Below are 22426 nucleotides of genomic sequence, written 5' to 3'. Positions count from 1 at the left end.
CCCCGAAAGGAGGGTAGGCCAGACACAGTTCTCTGTGAATATCTTGAGAACTGTAGGGCCTAGGATGACCATTTTTTCCGTATATTTGCCTCCAGGGGTCATGTTAACCCAGTTCATGTGCACACATGTGCACAAACAGATACACACACACACACACATTCACAGTAATCATACGTATGACCAGGGCCGGCCCGAGGCATAAGCGAACTAAGCGGCTGCTTGGGGCCTCCTGGCCACCAGGGGGCCCCCAATCGAGTTTCTTTTTTTTTTTTTTACATAATAAATAACGTAAACAAGTGACATCAATGAATGAATAAATGAAACAATTATCATTCAAATCAAGAAAATTATGATTTCATGATTAATATCCCTGCCTACTGCTACTGTGTCTGCCAGCCTTTGAGTCACGCGCATAAAGTAGACACCTCGGGTGCATATACAATTCGTGCAGACACTGCATCAAGTTCAACAATCGGAAGAGACGGTAATGTTCAGACAAGTCACAAAAAAGGACGTATCCCTCTGGTGCCGAAAACAGAACGAAGAAAATGACAGAGGAGGAGAAAAACGAGCAAGATACAGGTATGTTTTGCATGATTATTTACAGTATGTTTTGTGCTTGAGGTAGCTAGCTAGCTGTCATGATCTAATATAAGCCATCACCAGAGCTAAATCTCCGCCATCAACAGAGAAATGTCTCCCATTAATATATATTTATCTAGATGTATTTCAGATGTCAAGGATATTGGGATTGTTTTGGATGTTCAATCAAGCATGTACCCTAGCTCTAGGTGGGCTTATTATGTCGTAAATTAAAGTTAGCTAGCTGACTGAAGTGGACATTAGCACTACAGTAGCTACATGAAAACGTAGCTGAAGGCACATTTACCACAGAGGGATTGTTTCTGATTTCGCACCTGAAAGTGTTGATAGTTTATTACTGCTCTATAATATGTGACATAGTGGTAAGTCTGATAGCAACAACAGACTAAGCCCAGGCTCCCAGTCCCAACCCAACCCACTGACTAGCGCGACTCTGGGCATCGGTAACGTTCCAGCTTCATAGGCAAAGATGGAACAGTACGTCCGCTCTGCTCTAAGATCTTTGGAGAGAGATGGTAGTGTTTGAGAAAATATACCATGTTGGGTGGGGAGACTTCTGTGATGAAAATAAATTTACATTTGATTAAGATAGTGGCAAGTGATGTAGCGGTGCTACCCTAATATTTAGGCTGCAGTAGATCACCATGTTAAGCGTTCACCATACTGCAATTAAGTATACTCTTTTGAGTATGCCTCATTTGCCAATAGAATATGAATTGTTACATGTGGAATTGCTTGTTATTTGAGTGTAAGTAATGATAGCAAAATAAACTCATTCTGCTCGATCAACTATGCACTTATGCAATATTTTTTTTTTTTCAGAGACACTGTTGAAGTCCTTTGGAGCACATCTCTACCTCTACCTAACTCTACCTACCAGAAGGTGAGGTTTTCTTGATGGCAAATGGTTACATAGCCTGTTAATATGACACGACACATTTAACATCGGTTTTTTTTATTTTTATTTATGTATTTATTTAATCATTGCAGATTCGTCCACTGCAGAGTTGCAGATGCCTAAAAACCAGGAACGAAGTAGGAATAATTATCTATTTTTTGGGACATTTTATTTTTGATTATTAATGTTTGTCTATTTTGTTTTTATTTTGTAGTTGAAAAACTGATGTACTTGTTTACAACAAATACAAATGCTGTTGTATTTTGTTATTTGTCAATTCAACTTCAGTAAACCACCCTTAGTGCTTCACTTTGAATATGAATGTTTCAAATAAATCTGTGATTTTAGTACCCTCTAAGATTAAAAGGTGACAGGGTTGGTGTAAATAACAACTATATTAATACATTGGTTTACCAAGCACATGGGGCCAGAAGTCTAGATTGGAGCCCCAAAACATTTTTGGCATGTGAGCAAGGATGGATTACTGAATGAGCCTACCGAGCCCAAGAGGTCAAGGGACCCTGAACCCCAAGTAGTTGTGTGAATTCACTACCAATAAGTCAAAAAGCAAAAGGCTATGAATCTGAACAAATTTAGGTACTGCCCTTCTCCAGCTGACCATCCCAAAAATGCACCAGAATACAGGAAATCACATCTAACCCTCCCCCCCCCCCCCACACACACACACACCCGTTTGTACCCACATTTGCACAAAGAGGGTAGGGGGAGAGGGTCCTTATGCATCTGTGTCCAGGGGGACAGTAGTTCATAATCAGTCGCTGTATTAATACATAACCTCACTGTATTAATTTATAATATGACATTATAGTGTGAAGTTGTCAATTATCACCAAGCACAGGTGACTGCGTTGTGGGAGGGGGCCCCCAAATCAAATTCTGCTTAGGGCCCCCAAAAGGCTTGGGCCGGCACTGCGTATGACACATACTCACACAGTAGACATATGTACGCTTCCATGCACAGGCACATACGCAGGCACGCACACACACACACACACACACACACACCCACACACATAACATAAACATAACACAAACAATCAAGAATTTCTCATAATTATGAACAGGCAAGATGGAGGTGGGGTTGTATAAAATGAATTTTACATGTGAAATCTATGAACTAATCATGTTTTGGTACTTGTTGTCTAGCAGATACCAGTGAGAATTGAGTGTGGATAATGCAATTTAGTGAGACAGTTAGAATCATATAGGCCTTTCAGCGTGATTTCTTTTTGTGGAAAAAATGTGCTGGACTGGGCGGCGGTCATATTTTGTACCGCTCTGCGGTACATCTAGTTTTCATTGGTTTAAAGGATGTTACATCCAAACCACACCCATGACTGATTAAGAAACATAAGACCAACCTTTTTGCTCTAGGCACCAACGTTTGATAACAAAACCACCCCCAATGTGGACTGGACAAACCCCCGAAATTTGTTTAAGCTATTTGCCAGTGACCATGCATTTTAGATCACCAAAATATAGACCAATATTTCAATTTTTCCATTTCTTCTCTGTCTGGTGTAGTCTCTGAGCAGCTGTAGGGGAAGGCAAGTGACAGGTAGCAGCTTCCATGGTAGTATACATCCACAACAAACACATCAAATGATTGTCCACTCAAAAGAAGACTTAGGGCCCTATCTTAAAGATCGGAAACACAAGTAGCCTATCAAATGCAAAACGCAAAGTATGTCCCAAGATGTACTCCACCTCACAGTGCAATAGAAAAATTATGAGCAAGCACATCTTAACCAAATTGTGCACATGCTACATTATTGCCAAGCATGTGCCCTTAAAATAGCATCTGAAAAACGCACCACTGACTTTAGACTAGGTTTTTCCTGGTCTGTGGCAGAATTGTTTTCTGAAACGGCAAAATAGCACCAGGGAACGTTTGCGCCGGAACACGCCTCCTCTTTTCTCTGAACCGCCCCCGGGAGTGCAAGTTCATTCCCTAATTTACCGATGTGAGTCTGTGGAGGGAAAATTACGCTGTATTCTGCTCGAATGCAAAATAGGAATGAAACAAGCGCCAGTGTACAAAGTCACAGTGCACTGAAAATATGACCAAAAACCTTTAAATTGTCATAAGATTTCTTTGACATGTAAACCATTGCTTCCTACAATGCAAATGTTACGTTAGCCGGACATACCAGTCTTGATTTGATAGCTAACAAATTATGCTGATGGAAATACTGGTTGAAAGGTACATTTCGTAGAAATTAATGTTTATTATCAATTCACATTGAATAGTAAAATGTTTTCTTTTTTTATTTTAATATTACGGTATACTATTTCTATATACAATGTATTATTATGACCGCCGCGCAGCGAAGCGGCGGTCATATAGGTTTAGTCAGATTTTTTTTTTTTTTTTTTTTTTTTTTTCTTCTTTTTCGCATGTCCAAATTTCTGTCAATGATTCCCGGGACACTGAAAGACCGGGGTAGACGAAACTTGGTGGGCATGTAACCCCATATGGATAGCATGGAACCATCGTTTTTCGTTTTGATCTGTAGCCCCCCCGCTGGACTGCACCCCCCGAAAGGAGGGTAGGGCAGACACAGTTTTCTGTGAATATCTCGAGAACCGTAAGGTTTAGGAGGACCATTTTTTTTTTGTATGTTGATCTCAAGGGGCCATGTCAACCCATTCCATAACCACTCATTTCATGTATAGCGCCACCTAGTTAAACACAAAAAAGTAAAAATGAGGTGTTGTAATTGCAGGTATCTGTGACCTAACATAGTCAAAACTGCACGAAATTGGAAGTGTAGGATCATTATGACACCCTCTGAATGCACGCCAAGTTTCGTGGAATTCCGTTCATGGGGGGCCACACAATAAATTAATTTATGTTACTATACACCAACTGGCCTGTAGGTGGCCGGAGACAGTTTTCTGTGAATATCTCGAGAACCGTAGGGCCTAGGAGGTCCACCTTTTTTTTGTATGTTGATCTCAAGGGGCCATGTCAACCCATCCCATTACCACTTATTTCATGTATAGCGCCACCTAGTTAAAAATTAAAAAGCAAAAAATTAGGTGTTTTCATCACAATATCTCTGGCTGACATGGTCAAAACTGCACGAAATTGAAAGTGTAGGATCATTATTACACCCTCCGAATGCATGCCAAGTTTTGTGTACTTTCGTTCATGGGGGGCCTTACAATAAAACAATTTATGTGTACATTTAGTGACGTACACCAACAAGGATTCCCGGGACACTGAAAGACCGGGGTACACAAAACTTGGTGGGCATGTACCCTCACATGGATAGCATGGAACTGTCATTTTTCGTTTTGATCTGTAGCCCCCCCGCTGGACTGGACCCCCCGAAAGGAGGGTAGGCCAGACACAGTTCTCTGTGAATATCTTGAGAACTGTAGGGCCTAGGATGACCATTTTTTCCGTATATTTGCCTCCAGGGGTCATGTTAACCCAGTTCATGTGCACACATGTGCACAAACAGATACACACACACACACACATTCACAGTAATCATGACACATACTCACACAGTAGACATATGTACGCTTCCATGCACAGGCACATACGCAGGTACGCACACACACACACACACACACACACACACACACACACACACACTCACACCCACACACATAACATAAACATAACACAAACAATCAAGAATTTCTCATAATTATGAACAGGCAAGATGGAGGTGGGGTTGTATAAAATGTATTTCACATGTGAAATCTATGAACTAATCATGTTTTGGTACTTGTTGTCTAGCAGATACCAGTGAGAAGTGAGTGTGGATAATGCAATTTAGTGAGACAGTTAGAATCATATAGGCCTTTCAGCGTGATTTCTTTTTGTGGAAAAAATGTGCTGGACTGGGCGGTGGTCATATTTTGTACCGCTCTGCGGTACATCTAGTTACTAAAATCAGTGGACAACTGCAAGGGAAGATCAGTTACAATACAGCCTCAAAACTAGAATCTATTTCTTTACAGACCCATCCTCGCATGCAAATTAGTTGATAAAATGCTACCCATATGCAAATTAGCTCTCACAAAATAATGCACAGTGTATATTTACACTAATTAAGCAAAAACATCCATAATTGCTTTGCCGTGATGTTCTTGTAAAGGTGAAGTCGCACATGAATGAAAAAGGTAAAAAAATACCTAATTTGCATAATGTAACTGCAATATCCTATCTAAAAACATACTTTTGTATGATAATTTGTTATATTTGATACAATTTGAATATTATTTGGGCCTAAAGCCATTAACCTATCTACTTACAGCCATATTATCAATACATTTCTTTATTATGCATTTATATTCGCTAATGTATTCAAATATGCAAATTATCTCATTAACTATGAGTGATATAAAAATGTCCCAAGCAGAAATGGATTCTATGCGAAAAAGTACTATAGAATCAATTGAGAAATGTTTGGTAGTGACCTTAATCAGATCGTTCTGGGTTTTGCCCTGTCTAATTAGTTCATGTAGCTATACTGTTCCAAAATGTACCAGCAATGTAGGTAGGTAGTAGGCTATAGCCTACAGGAATACAAATATTTCCAGCAACAGCCCTGTTTATTTTGTGTTGTTTCAGTTGTCCTACAGTGATAACTGGTATAAATTACATTAATGTCTACGACAATCTAGGTAATTTAGCTATTTACACATACTGTAGGTTTCAGTAATTGTTTGGTGCTGCTGCCAATTGAGCATAGTTTAAATGTAGCCTATTGAATCATTTGAAATGATACTTTGAATTCAAGCAGAAACTCTTCTTTAATAATTGCTTGTATAGCCCACTTCAATATGGAGATCATGTGCTCTATGGCTATCTCTGATCGGTCAGAGTGATGAGGCCTACATCACTTTCAGTGCTCCATGACAGTTGAAAATATGCATATTTAAGGGTAATGCAAAGATTGTGTATTTAATTAGGTGTGCCCGACCGATTTGAGGGCCGCTTGGGCCAAATATGCCACGGACGATTTTTAGTCCCAGTCCGCCCCTGCTGTTGAGTAGCCTACTTTGAAAGGTGACATCAAGAGTTGACATGTTCAGCATGTTCCAAACAAATAGCCCTATAGGCACTGTGCGTGTCTTGGCATGTAACTCACCATATCTGTTGTCTTGAACGCTAAAAAAAAATATGGGTTGCAACTTGATGAACATGGGAAATTGTGGGTTCCAAAGCCAGACAAATTAAGAACCACTGCCTTATGAGACTATAAATTTGTATGTATCGCCATTCGCCAGTAATATTTTTTTTCCAAGTAGAATGCCGCCTGTAAATCATTTGAAAATTTTGAGATCTTTTCCTTCACAGAGGTTGTCTAGAGTTAAAATGCCTCTTTGTGCTCATTCTTTCCAATAGAAAGATTTCCCAATTTTCAAGCTAGGATTGTAGGCTACCATATGCTAGATGACATATTTAAGAAGGGGTCATACTCTTCCGTACTATTGTGCTTACTACTGTATAATAATAAACTACACAGTACTTTAAATATTAGCTGTTAAATAACTAAGTAACTGTTTGTTAACAATTAAATAACTATTTACTGAAGTTTAATGGACTGATTGCCATTTATAAGCGAAGGTTATTATAAAGTGTTACTGAATTACTCTTACCTTGTATTCAGATGCCACATCACATAGGGGACTAAATTTGTGATTATTGTGTATCTCAGCATCTCGACACACCAAACACACAAGCTGTTGATCCTCCTGACAGAAGAGATGGAGTTTCTCACCGTGCAGATGACAGAGAGCCTCAGACCCTACTGAAGCTTTTGGAGTTCTCATCTTCAAAAAAGCATCACAAAGGTCCTTTAAAATGCGATTCTGTACAGGTTTGTTTTGTGTTGACTTATCCCTGCAGATTGGACATTCTCTGAACCCTTTCAGATCCCAGCACTTCTGCAGACAGGCTTTACAAAAACTGTGAGTGCAGATTAGGATGACCGGATCTTTGAAGATGTCACAGCACACAGGACAGTGAAGATCTTCCTCCATTTCTTCTTTGGTGATAATGTATTGATGTTGAACGGTCACTTCCAGGAGTTTGGCAAATTGTGTGATGTCCAAAAGAATAGCCCTGACTCAGTTGATCCCTTAAACCTACAAAATTAACAAACAGAAGTGGTCAAGAGAGAATATGTCAAGTAAAACCAAACAACAATTCAATTTCAGTTTGTAGGGTGAGATTCATTCACCAGTTAGCTTAGTTTTGAAACAAACCAAACCATTTTTGTTTTTTCAGTATTACAACTGTACAACATTTTCCTTTTTGAATTATCAAACATATTCTGTCAAACACACATTTCTATGTTGTCAAACAGGACTAAGTAGAAAGCAGAAATAAAACCGCATTTACCTGCCCCTTCATATAAAAAAAAAACTTCTCATCCCAGAAACATTTGTTAATTTCGTGTGTCTCCTTTCAGTGAATATTTCCCAAAGGCCCGGTCAAGTTAGTGGAGGCTACTTCTTTACTAAAGACCAGGGTCAAAACCCAGACTGAGGAAAGAGCAGTCAAAAGTATAAACGTTTGGGTGCAGGGTTTAAATGCACACAGATCAGCTCCATGACACGCTACAGTGTATGTGAGTTAAGACACGTAACAGTAAACTGAAACCACAAGTATACAGTAATGCTGACAGGCTGACCAAAAAAATGTCACTTCATTTTTTTTTACTTTCAGATTCACATGCAACAGTACAACAATTCTAGCTTCAATCACAAGTGTGCAGTATAATGCTGACTGGCAATCACTTCCTCATTTCTGTAAAGAGGAATAGGTAATTTTCAGACAAGCCACATAAACGTTCAGACTCAATTTATTTATCATTACCCTTCATAGTTTTATCTGATTGAATGAACAAAAATACTCTTATTCACACAAATCTCCACGCAAAGGGTTAACAACTGGGTTCCAAAATAAAACAAATAAGGAACATTCCAAGCATATTTGCAGTTAATCAATTCTAAAAATGCAAAAAAATGAATACATTTTAATACATTAATTCCATACAAAAGGAGAAATGTCAGTCAATGTGTGTATCAATATTCAGCTGCTTCTCAAATCCTCTATACCATTACAGTAATTATGACCACTGCTAGCGTAGCTACACACACACACACACACACAAACACATGCATCCAGTAACACGCACACACACAACACACACACACACACACACACACACACACACACACACTGTTACATCCCGGTCTAGGGCTTGTGGGATATAACAAAAAACGGGCAGACACAAAACTTAAGAAAATGGTGTATTTATTAATACAAAAAAAACCAGTATGGAAAAATGTCTAAATTAAGAAAAACACGGCCTACAAAGTAGGCCTCGGCGGCCAGGCGCTCACTCCTGGTCTCTCACCTCAGGGAGTAAGAGAGATGACGGCAAGTTGCTCGGGCAAGGCCCGAGGCTGGCCCTAGTGGCAGCGATGTGCGGCAGCGACGGTGGCAACGAACGATCCCCACAGCTAGCCAGCGAGACCGAGCTCAGTGACGTCAGCCCCCTTTTAAAGGGCCGGGCTACCCTGACGTCATAGGGTTTCACACCACCCCTCAGCTGCAGCCAATCTGCCTGGAAGCACACAACAAAAGTAACAAACACACATAATACACAAGACCCACAGGGTCGTAACAACACACACACACACACACACACACACACACACAGAGAAAAGCACACATATACACAAAAGCAAACACACACATGCATGCACACACTCATTTACATACACAAACGTTGTAAGAGTAGGGGATGGAGTAGAAGATGGAGAGAAATTGACAAGCGTGATTTATTTTTGCGGAGAGAATGTGCAGGACCGAGTGGCGGTCATATTTTATACCGCTATGCGGTGCATCTAGTTTATATTAGGGCTGTCAATGTTCAAGTGTATTGAAATATCATTCAAATGTCAGGGAAATGTAACTTGTATTTTCACTTGTATAAAGTGAGTTATAACAATACCTCTGTGGTAAAATGTTGCTCAACAAACTATCAACTGCACCCGCAAGTAGAGAAGCTACGGTTTGTCAGCTGACTTCACTGAATTCAGTGAAGTTTCTTCTAACACAGCATGTGAGCAGGAGAGGTCATAGCTGGTTGTGTTTCCCGAAACCACCTTAAAGGACAATTCCGGCACAAAATGAACCTAGGGGTTAATAGCACATGTGTACCGAGTTCGACCGTTCGCTGGGATTTGTTTTCATGCTAGTCGAATGTGACCAGTTTTATTGCAAACCGCTTATTAGCGTTTAACGCTAGCCTTCGGGGCACACGTACAGTAGAAAGAAATCGCTATTTCTATACCACTAACAAGGCTCAAAATAGCACCACACTTACACAGTAGCATAATGAGGGTCTCTACATGTAAACCGAAGCATTGAGAACTTTGTAAGTGTACAGGCAGTTTATTAAAAAGAAACACATTACCGTTCACGTCTGGTTCACATATACAGGCAGGCGATGTGAACTAAAATCAAACGTAATTTGCTCAATATAGGCCTATCAGAAATAATGTAACATAACTTGTATAGTGTACTTACTTAGTGGATGTCCATCTGGTCCCTCTGGTATGGATCGCCGCCGCCTTTGACTACAGGTAGCTTCTAGCTCTCTCTCTCTCATAGCCCTTTCACGGAGCTCCCGCAGCTCTTCGTTGGTATATTCCGACTCGAAAAGATAAGGCCGTCCAATAAGGGTTCATCCTCGATGTCTTCAAATTCGTTCAAATAACCTGCCATCTCTTATGTCTCCTGTTGCGTTCAGTGCTTCTCTTTTGCACAGTCCTTCTGCAACAACGTTTCACCCGAGATTCACTTCACATCCCAGAGTTCTGTTTAACCAAGGCGCCTGCCTGTATGTGAACCAGACGTGAACGGTAATGTGTTTCTTTTGAGCTATTTTGAGCCTTGTTAGTGGTATAGAAATAGCGATTTCTTTTTACTGTACGTGTGCCCCGAAGGCTAGCGTTAAACGCTAATTCGCGGTTTGCAATAAAACTGGTCACATTCGACTAGCATGAAAATACATCCCAGCGAACGGTCGAACTCGGTACACATGTGTTATTAACCCCTAGGTTCATTTTGCGCCGGAATTGTCCTTTAATAAGTTGAACAATTGACAGTTTTATTGCCTCCAAAACAGCAGTGCAAGTACACAGCATTAAATGGGCAAAATATAAATGAAATGATAAGGAAGAGCTCTTCAAACAAATAAAATATGAAAATCAAAGGAAACTTAGGATTCAAGCCCCTTATTCCTGTATGTACTGATTCAAAGAGTTCAGTTCCTGTATGAAAAGTGTGTATACTCCTAACCTCCTTCTCAGCCAGCATCACTGCTACTAAGACAGCTTTCTACAATGACAAGATCAACAGCGCTACAGACACTCGAAAACTTTTCTCAACCTTTAAATCGCTACTCAACCCTCAGCTGCCTCCTCCTCCATCCAGCCTTACTGCGGATACCCTTGCCTCATTTTTTCAAACAAAGTGGCGGCAATCAGCAGTCAATTCTCTACATGCCCACACAACGCATCAGACTCAGATACCGCACTCCTACAACCTCTAGGGGCTGCTGGAACATCTTTTTCAGCATTCACGCCTCTCTCCGAGAGTGAAGTATATAGACTCCTGACATGTAGCCATCCTACCACATGCTCGCTGGACCCTATACCTACGAGCCTACTTCAGTCCATCAGCCCGACCATCGCACCAGCTATCACACATGTGATCAATGCCTCGCTAACCTCCGGCACATTTCCAACAGCGTTCAAAATGGCCCGGGTAACACCGTTACTTAAGAAAACTTCTCTCAACCCTGCTCAAGTCGAGAACTACGCCCTGTCTCACTCCTGCCTTTCCTATCCAAAGGCATTGAACGAGCAGTCTCCAAACAGGTCTCTGACTTCCTTTCACAGAACAACCTTCTGGATCCAAATCAGTCTGGGTTCAAAAGTGGCCACTCTACCAAAACGGCTCTGCTGTCTGTAACAGAAGCCTTAAAAGAAGCCAGGGCGACCGCTGGGTCATCAGTACTCATTCTGCTTGACTTATCGACTGCCTTTGACACGGTTAAATACCGCATCCTTCTCTCCATACTCTCTAACATGGGAATCTCCGGCTCTCCTCTCTCCTGGTTTGAATCCCACCTCACAGGACGCTTGTTTAGCGTATCATGGCTTGGTCAGCTATCTGCACCTCACTATCTCACCACAGGGGTCCCCCAGGGCTCAGTGCTGGGCCCCCTTCTCTTTGCTATCTACACCACCCCCTTGGGACAGATTATCCGTTCGCATGGCTTCTCATACCACTGCTATGCAGACGGCACACACCTCTATCTGTCCACCTGATGACCCCTTGGTTTCAGCACGGATCTCGGATTGCCTCTCAGATATAGCTACATGGATGAAGGCACACCACCTCCAGCTGAACCTCTCAAAGACTGAACTGCTGGTCCTCCCAGCTAAACCTACCATACACCACGACATCAACATCAAATTTGACTCCCTGTCTGTTTCACCTACCAGGACTGCAAGAAATCTAGGAGTTGTTCTCGACAACCAACTAACCTTCTCAGATCATGTTGGCTCAGTCGCCCGGTCATGTCGTTTCGCACTCTACAACATACGGAAAATCAGGACTTACTTGACTCAAGATGCTACTCAACTTCTGGTTCAGGCAATTGTGATCTCATGACTTGACTACTGCAACGCCCTCCTGACAGGTCTCCCAGCCTGCGCAGTGAAACCCCTTCAGATGATTCAGAACGCGGCGGCGCGCCTGGTCTACAACCAACCCAAAACCAACCCCGCTGCTCATCCAGCTACACTGGCTACCTATGGCGGCCCGCATCAAATTCAAGGCTCAAATTCAAGGTTGTTAGTCTCTTTGGTTAAAAATGCATCAGCCAAATGTAATGTAATGTATATTGATTCCCAAAGTTCAGTTCCTGTATGAAAAATGTGTATATTGATTCCCAAAGTTCAGTTCCTTGAACGTGTGTGTGTCAGTGTTGCGCGGTCTGCCCGAAATTAAGCGGTCGCCCGCGGATGACCGCGGTCACCCGCGGTTATGAGTCATAAACAAAATATTTTAATGATATTCGGGTCATTTGCGGGCGGGTCAGTTAAAATCAATTTAATATATATTTTCTACAAATAAGCCTACTTAAAATATCACGAGAAGGCTAGCATCAATACAGTAAAGGATCAATACAGTAAAGTCAACAGTAGCAACAAGCAAGACGCGAGTTAAAATAATAAAGACACCCCTTCAGGAAAAGCGATATAGGCTATGGGAAATATTGGGAAAAGTTGTTAAAGAAGATGACAGTAGTACAAGTTATGGTCTAGGCCTACTTCTTGTGAAGCCATTTAAAAGTATGACAGCCAAAACGGGCAGCCTGCAGGAATAAATGTTATGGCACAGACTACACAGCCATATCTACCGGTATGTATAGGTTCGCGCATGCATAAAAGTTACCTTAGTTCGTTGTGTTTGTGACTTTAAACAGTGGACGTAGTAAGCTTTGTGCTTCATTCAGCATTATAAACCAGTTCTTACGCTAACGTTTTGACCAGCAATGTATCTTGCCTACCTTGCCTCACCATTTCTGTTTTCGAAAGAAAGATGTATGTCCATGGCCTTCAAATCTTATCCTGTTCTAATCCTTGGTGGTTGCGTGCGTGCTTGCGCTCTTATTCTCATTCTCTCTCCTGCGCAAACATTATGTCCTGCATGCCTACCGCGTGTAGTTCTACTGCATAAAGTTTCGCAAATAAATTCGTTTGTTTTACAGAAATGGCCTACTGTAACACTGCATGCAGGCTATAACCAAAAGCACACATTTTGTAAATAAGCGGGTCGGATCGCGGGTCGGGTATAATTTTGTCCTAATTAATATTCGCGGTCCGAGTTGCTGTCGGGTTGATTAAAATATCGGGCGACCGCGGGCCGCTTGTGACCAAACCCGCGCAACACTGGTGTGTGTGTGTGTGTGTGTGTGTGTGTGCGTATCGATTCCCAAAGTTCAGTTCCTTGAATGTGTGCGAATATGACTACTGTGTTGAGTCAACAGTGTGGAAAATCTTATCTGGTGTTCGATGAAGGAATTAACAAATCTTGGGTTCTCTGAGACAAATCGTACGGTTGGCCACACTGCTTCCACGATCGTTCTCAGTCTCACTGGGCTGGGCTCACCATCTGGGATCTAAATCTGATCGTTCAAAAAATCGGAGTTCCAATTTGCTGTAAACTCGACAGAATCACTTTTCTTTCTTATTCAAAGTTGAGTTTAAGATAGACTAATATCTTATGGATATAGCTAGAACTAAATTATTGACTTTTCAAAAGTGTTTCGTTATTATTTATCTTCAAATCCAGGAGCTCTTTAAGGTGCACGTTCACAGAAAATATGTCGCTGGTAGAGGGAGAGAATGTTTGCTAGTAGGACGCTCTAGTCTTCTAGCACAGCGGTCCCCAACCACCGGGCCGCGGCCCAGGACATTCCTAACCGGGCCGTAGCCTACACATGAGTTAAAAAAAAAAAAATGCATGCAAACTAAACTCAATTTAATTCGCAATAATGTCACGTTTTTACATGACATATGCCTATATGCAGTTGTTTGATTGCATGCATGTTTGCATTTTGCAAGGTCTATTTTCTTACGTCTGTCTGTCCCGCCTTCAACACTTTACATATTGCCTTCAGCGCTGCGCAGCCTCAGGTCAGCTCACTTCACTTGATCAGTTCTTGGCGAACGGTAGTGTCACACGAAGTTAGCTAAACTGCTAGAATGAGCAACAAAAAACAAGCATCTTTAGCAGGTCACTGGCCAGAGTGTTTGAGTTGCGAGAGCCGCTGCAGAGATTTCTTACAGAAAAAAAGTCACCGTTATCTGCCCATTTTAGTGATGAGGACTGGGTGTCAAAACTCGCTTACCTGTGTGACATATTCGGGTTGCTTAATGACCTCAACCTGTCACTCCAGGGGAGAATGACGAATGTCTTTAAACTGGCAGATAAAGTCGCTGCATTTAAAGCCAAGCTTGATTTGTGGGGACGACGAGTGGACCAGGGTGTATTTGATATGTTCCGAACAGTAGTTGGGGTTTTGGGAGAGACTGCAGGGCCCTTTCTCTCGCAGCTGGTGCGCGATCACCTTGTTGCGCTTTCAAATGAGTTTGAGCGTTACTTCCCATCCTCCAAAGATCCACGACAAACCAATGAGTGGGTCCGCAACCCATTTGTCAATATCCCGAATAGTCCTAACTTGTCAGCGCAGGAGGAAGAGCAATTGATCGAAATTGCAAATGACGGTGGTCTTAAGAGTGTGTATGAGGAAACCTCTCTGGCGGGTTTTTGGATCAAAACCAAAGCAGAATATCCTGAGATAGCTGTAAAAGCGCTGAAAACGTTGCTACTATTTTCCACCACGTAGGCCTATCCAGGGTGCGATTTGTAGGGGGGGATGGTGAGGATTTCCCCCCCTCTGGTTTTCCTATCCCTACCTCTGCTAAATTATTTTTATCGTCGGGGGGGACAACATTTATCCCCCTCTGCCCCTCATATTGATTAATGCTACTTCATATAGGCCTAAGTAAAGCGCTGCAACGTGAGAACAGTCTAGTAGGCTAGCCTACATAATAATCTGACATCAGAAACGCACCGTCACCGTCAGCACTGATGCTGCTGACACAGTGGCTGCGTGATAACTTAATTTGGCCTTGATCGTGCAGGACATTTCAGAATGTCGAGTGTGTAATCCATCATAAATGGCTAGGTTCAATGGAAAAGTTAGCTGGACAAATGAAAGAAAAAGAGAAGGATTCAGTGAAGCATAATAATGTTTTAGAACCTTCAAAATTAGAAAACTGATGCAACTGAGATGGAGGACAACTGCACGTAGAGTAGAACGTAGGCTTATTGTCCAAAGGAACTTACATTAAATGAGGAGATATTTGCTGAATGTCACAAAAAGTGAAAAGAAATTGCTTGGCTTCGCTTATTCAGTGGCTCTCTACCAAAACACCTGTAGTTTGCGGAGGACGAACGAGAAAGCACTCGTTTGATAAATCAGCCAGTAGTAGACAAATAACTTTTAGAAATAATCTGTACTGCAAAATCGAATGTTGGTGGGTATTTAAACTATCTAGCGGGTGTTTTAACAGCTGCAAGAAATAGAAGCTTCATGGTCTTTATGTTCTGGTTCGTAAATTATTTTCATAAAACTTCAAGTTGCCCTATAACTTTACTCTCCAAACTCTTCACTGCACTGTAGGCAATTAACTGACAGTATGATAGGCTATTTATTTTCTGTAGGCTACTTAAGACTTCAGTGCCATCATATATAACGTTTTTTTACACAACAAATACAGAAAGGATGGAGGCAGCAAAAGTAGAGAAGTCATTTCAGATGGGGCAAGAACAAGGTGAATTTGTATGCTTGTCAAAACGTAGTCCTACCCTGCATTAGAGGAGCTGATCATCATACCAAGCACACTCGCTGTTTAAAGTCATACACCACGGTAAACTAAAACTAAAATGTTACAAAGGTGGCAAAAATAATATAGGGTATTATTAGCCATGACATTACTAGGCTATGAATCGTTCGTTCAAGTTTACAAACTTATTCAAAATCATCCCCCCCTCTGGTTTTTACACAAATCGCACCCTGGGCCTATCTATGCGAGGCCGGGTTTTCGGCAATGACTGCAACTAAGACCAAATTGCGCAATCAACTGGACATTTCAAACACACTGAGGGTGTCACTATCTTCCATCACCCCCAGATGGAACCTTCTTGTTGCAGGGAAACAAGCACAGGGCTCCCACTGATTATATTCGTAATGCACGTTTAGTTCCCATGTTTTGTTCCCATATTTTGTTAAACATGTTCACACTTGATAGATGTAGCTTCAAGTTGTTCAATATTCATAGTTCATATTGTTTAATTTTCACTTCTTCAAGTTCACGTTTTCCACATGTTTAAGAGTTTGTTGCCTACTAGCTCATACGTTCGTTCATTCATAACTGGAGCTAGTTCTTTTCAAGTAATGCATGCACAACACGTATGGAACATTGAACCCCCCCCCCCCCGCCGCTTGTCCGTGAAAAAAAAATGGGAATCAAACCGGTCCATGGTACATAAAAGGTTGGGGATCCCTGTTCTAGCACATAGAGCACCCTCCATAGGAAGATACATGTCACCGGATCTAGATTAGTAGCCCTAATTTCATGAGAGTTATTGGTTTCTTGATGGCTAGCTCGCCAGCTACTGGGGGTTTAGCGTAGCAGTCACTTGCTACCAAAGCTGCAGAGGGAGCTGTGTAGTGAAAAATGCGAAATGCATATTATTTGAGGTTTTATCACTGAAAACGATTATTTCTGAAAACTTTGGCCAAAGTTGACATGTGGGAAAACTCGTGGTTTTACTTTCATCAAGGGAAAACAGCGCTGTTTCATTGTGACATGTTTCCTCGTTTGTTTGAAATCTCTCTTCCCACCTCTTTGAAGGATTTGCGACAGGCTTTCCCAGCCGTTTAACATGTTTGTAGCATATCAGTGTTCAACAGAATTATTTTTAAAAACGGAGGGGATATACTGTAGGCTATCAGTTTTTTCCTTGCCTACCCTACTACATATCTCTTAGATTTTGCTAATGAGTGTTGTAGGCTAGGAGTTATTGACGGCACTAACTTTACAAAAGACCAAAAAACAATGTTAATAAGGCATTTGTGGAGAAGAAGGATGGTTCGTGTGTTTTCTTCCTACACCTCACGGTAAGCTATTTCGTTGTCGTAGTGCAGAGGCATTCCCCCCCTGTATCGGTTGAAACACGCCCCATAATTACATCCCAATGGAGCAGTATCAGACTCATATTCTGACTAGAATTGAGTATGACTACGTCAGGCTAGGATAGAGTAGGATATGAAGACAAATTGACAAGTGTGATTCATTTTTGGAGAATGTGCAGGACTGAGAGGCGGCCATATTTTGTACCGCTTTGTGGTACATCTAGTTATGATGTAATCGAATCGAATAGTCTATTTGATGTCTCCATACCAGCTGACATTCACAGATAGCGATACAGTACATCATGTGAATTATAAGTACCAACACTTTTTTTCCTCCACTTCAAGCACTGATTTGACTTCATGCTAAAGCAGGGATCTCACATTTATTGAACTGCAGGTACATTTTCTACCTGTTGAACTTGTCAAATACTTCAGCCATTTACCTTTAGAGACCACTTCAGCCAAGATGCCCACTTGCATCCACTTTCTCAATTGCAGAGTGGCACAATAGTTCACCTGGTATGTGACTTGTTGCAATACTAAGGTTGGTGGTCCCACCTGTGCCAATGGGCTTTCACTCACTATGGGTTCTTTCTCACTGTAGAAGTCACAGTGGGTTATAGTCACAAATCACAAGTTTCTCAAAAACTATTGAGGGATCAACTGCTTGGCCCCGATCATCGCTGCTCTGCCGCTATACTTTCATGTTTGGGACTGTGTTTATTTTTCCAAGGCATTGATTGCTGTAGAATGCTAAATGCCAAAGCTTGATTTAAAAGCAGTCATAACACTTTATAATAACTACACACAATTCATCATTTATTAAGCATGTGTAAACAATTAGTAAATGGTTTGTTCATCATGTGTAAAGTATTGTTCCTACATTAATTCTCATCAGTAAGGCATGTGTACACACAGTTATAAATGGCTTATACCATATTTCAACATAATGTAGTATAAGCATTGTAACAACGCATTATGTTTTAACACCGAATAACTCGATAAAATGTGATACATTTTTCATGTCATTATATAATAACTGCCCGTATTTTGTAATAATATGCTGCATTATGTAATAAACTGCCTGAATGCCATATGTAATATATTTTGGCACATTATGTATGGTAATAAGTTATTACATATTGAGGTTGTTATTACAAAATGCAGGTGTAGCAATTTTTTTTATCAAAATGTAACAATATGGTGTATTATGTAATAACAAAATGAAATTGATGTCTTCATTGATAAAAATAGCATAACAACGTGCATTTTACTCAAAATTAATATTTAAGAGGACAATATATCATACTATTGCTCAGTTTACATTGTAACAATCCACCTTTTAACTTTGGTTGTGTTCATTTAAATGCACAAGGGGTTCTTTTAAATGAATAAAGACATTTGCAATAAGCACAGTCAAATCAGTCATGAGAAGTTTGCACACGTAAGTGCTTCTGATAGTTAACCAAATTATAGAATTGAAAATGAAAAAATGTGCAATTTGTAATAACAATCGCAATATGTCTTATTACATAAAATGTATTACAAAATGGGTTCAAGCAGTTTATTACATAATGCGGCAGTTTATTACATAATGATGTGAAAAATGTATAACAGTTCTGTTGAGTTATTACATAATGCGGCGTTATTACATAATGCGTTGTTACAAACATACAAATAGAGAATTGAAAAATATACCCAAATATAGAAAAATATATCCAAGTCATCTATAGAGAAATATGCCCAAGAGAATAATAGAGCAGGCAGAAGCATACTAACAAGTCAAGTCAAGTCAAGTCGGCTTTTATTGTCAATTGTTTACATGCACTGGTCATACAAAGAATTGAAATTTCGTTTCTTACTTTCCCATGCAGACATAGACATACTTTAAATACAGACATAGACATAGACAATCTATCTATAAAGCAAGAAGCGTCTGTGTGTCTGTGTCTGTCTGTGTGTCTGTCTGTCTGTCTGTCTGTGGCACGCATATCTCGCTGACCGTTTCAAACTTGGTAGGTGTCTTGCTATGGGCATGAGTAAGTGCAGTGCCAAATTTGACGTTGTTTGAATAAGAAATGCAAAAGATATCGTTAAATATATCGGTAAAAGAAGCACATTGGCTTTCGCCGCTAGCCACTCCCCCTCCCACACACCACTGTACTGTAAGCTACCAGTGAGGATAGAAGCAGGGCTTTGGCTAAGCTGGATCAGTGTAAGTTATACGGGTAAAAACTTAACATGTCTGACCTAAACAATAAAGTGAACTCCACGGATTTTGCAACACGCCAAGACACACAGGTATGCAGTGGCCCTTCATTCTTCAAAATGACGTAAAAAATGATGTGCAATAAACGGACACTTCGAATAGCCCAGGCTACTTTGGACTGTCTTTAGACTTTGAATAAGCAAACGACAATTCCAACTGCAAGGTCCTAAATTGAAACGAGCGATAATGGTCCCGAATTAAAGAACGTCTCAGAATGCCACACATGCAAAGCATAACCAGCGACAAGCAACGAGTGGCAGACAGAGTGTGATGCTATATGAATAGCCCAGGCTACTTTGGACTTTCTTTAGACTTTGAATAAACAAACGACAGTTCCAACTGCAAGGTCCTAAATTGAAACGAGTGATGATGGTCCCGATTAAAGAACGTCTCAGAATGCCACACATGCAAAGCATAACCAGCGATAAGCAACGAGTGGCAGAAAGAGTGTGATGTCACTTATAGGCCACCAGAGACTGTTTTTGAGTCACACCGTTGCAAATTCCATATGATGCATCATTCCACAAAATGGTTTGTTTTCTCTATCATCAAGTTATTCAATAGGCTAAGCATATAGCCTTGACTCAAAGCAGCTGTTAGGATTATGAAATTTTGATTTGTAAAAAATGTCACATGTAGCCATGCTTAAATTCTGCTCACTTCACATTTATTATATTATCTGTAGGCCTATTCATTATTGAATGCTTACCTGGAATTATGTTTTTCCCTATTCTATTTTCAAAGCAGGCCTACCTGCAGGCATGTAATTGGGCTACAGGAATAGCATGTTTGAACGGGCACTGTAAACATTAAATTAAAGTGCGAGACTGAATATAGAACATATATCAAAAATAGAAATATAGGACATATATCAAAAAAATAGAGGTAGTTGTGTTGTATATTTACATAGTCTTAACAGTTACATGAAGTTTAAACTTGTGCTTGTGTGACCTGTATATTTACATTGATATTCAGTAATTTCAAGTATATCAGGCTTGATGTGAAGCAGCAACATGTTAGGCTGCGCAGTCACAGTGCAGTTCCACAGGGCGGTGTTGGGGGGGGGGGGGGTTAGGGTAGACAGGATCCTAGGTTCCTAGGTTCCTGACTGGCTGGTGGGTGGGGGGGGCTGTCAGTGATGGGAGAGTGGGTAGAGTGTTCAGCATCCTGATTGCTTGGTGGATGAAGCTACTTGCAAGTCTGGTGGTGCGGGAGCGGAGGCTCCTGTACCTCTTTCCAGAGGGCAGGAGGCTGAACAGTTCGTGTGCAGGGTGGGTTGTGTCCTTGACAATCATTAGTGCTTTGCGGGTGAGGCGGGTGGTGTAAATGTCCTGCAGGGAGGGGAGTGGTGCTCCAATGATCCTCTTAGCTGTGTTAACAATGCGCTGGAGGGTCTTCCTGTTCTGATCTGTGCATTTTCCGCCCCACACTGTGATGCTGCTGGACACGATGCTCTCGATGGTCCCTCTGTAGAATGTAGTCATGACGGGAGGCGTGGCACTTGCCTTCTTCAATTTGCGCAAGAAGTAGAGGCGGTGCTGGGCTTTCTTCGCCAGTGATGCTGTGTTGGTGGTCCAGGAGAGGTCATCGCTGATGTGCATCCCCAGAAATGTTGTGCTGCTCACTCTCTCCACAGCATCTCCGTCGATGGACAGTGGTGGCAGTTGTTTGTGGCCTCTCTGAAAGTTGACAACAATCTCCTTGGTCTTGCTGACATTCAGCAGGAGGTTGTTGTCTTTGCACCATTTAGCCAGCAGGTCTACTTCTTCTCTGTAGTGAGCCTCATCGCCCTTAGTGATGAGGCCCACCAGTGTTGTGTCGTCCGCAAACTTCACCAGATGGTTGGAGCTGTGAGTGTTTGTACAGTCATGTGTTAGCAGTGTGAAGAGCAGGGGGCTGAGCACACACCCTTGAGGGGCCCCCGTGCTCAGGGTCAGAGTGCTTGAGGTGTTGTTCCCGACACATACTGCTTGTGGTCTCTGCAACAGGAAGTCCAGCAGCCAGTTGCAGAGGGAGGTACTGAATCCTAGCCTGTCCAGTTTGCTGATGAGTTGTTGTGGTATTATGGTATTGAATGCTGAACTGAAGTCTATGAACAGCATTCTCACATATGAGTCTTTATTGTCCAAGTGGGTGAGGGCTGGATGGAGGGCAGATGCCATTCTATGAGACAACAGTAATGAAGAGAATCAAGAATGTTTCCTGTAACCTAAAGTGTATAGTCCAGTTTAACCCCATAGAGCAACTAAAAATGGAAATATACAGTAATCTACTAGCCTATACTAAAAGTCATACAGTATACGATACAAAAACAACAATTCAATTGGTGGTAAATAATTAGGTTCGGTTGATCTGTTTATAAATGATTGGACGAGAGGCATCATGAATGGGGACAACCACACTCATCACCAGCTATTAATCACTTAAAGCGAGAGAGCAGCAATTTCACAAATTCAGAGAACATCACATTTTACAGTTATTGAGTGAGAAAATGGAATAGAAGATGGAATTGGAATTGGGTGAAGGCTAAAATTAACATGTAACTTGTATTGAGCATTTATTGACACATCACTCCTGTGTTGGCTCAACTGCATTACCTGTGAATAATTTAACTGTTTTTAAAATCTTGCTATTTGCTTTTAAACCTCCTTAATGGATTTGTCATTGCCTATGAGACCATGTGAAGTTAGTTTCCGTTCAGTTTTTCCATGAGTTCAAATAATAATAGGCAATTGCAGATGATTGTAGCCTACACTCTGCTACTCACACACAGGTTTCAGTAAAAGGGAATGACAGATGTCACTCTCATTGGTTTAAA

At 41.2% G+C, this 22426-nt stretch overlaps 1 protein-coding gene across 1 annotated transcript in view; it reads right to left on the bottom strand.

Moving 5' to 3' along the window:
• The window catches only part of LOC143100336 (zinc-binding protein A33-like), a 33963-nt gene extending 25876 nt beyond the window's left edge, over positions 1-8087 (bottom strand). The window contains exons 1-2 of the mRNA XM_076263408.1: positions 7889-8087; positions 7144-7632 (exon numbers count right to left, since the gene is read on the bottom strand). Coding sequence (XP_076119523.1) covers positions 7144-7527 — 384 coding nt within the window. The 5' untranslated portion in view covers positions 7528-7632; positions 7889-8087. The remainder of the gene's footprint in view (positions 1-7143; positions 7633-7888) is intronic.
• Between the last annotated feature and the right edge of the window lie 14339 nt (positions 8088-22426).

This window comes from Alosa pseudoharengus, unplaced genomic scaffold (assembly GCF_046254945.1).
Source record: "Alosa pseudoharengus isolate Yale_2024_CS ecotype anadromous, Long Island Sound unplaced genomic scaffold, YU_APseudo_1.1 YU_APseudo_1.1_scf_3, whole genome shotgun sequence".
Lineage (NCBI taxonomy): Eukaryota > Metazoa > Chordata > Actinopteri > Clupeiformes > Clupeidae > Alosa > Alosa pseudoharengus.
Note: the sequence above shows the minus strand (reverse complement) of the source record. Positions and strands in the feature narration are given on the sequence as shown.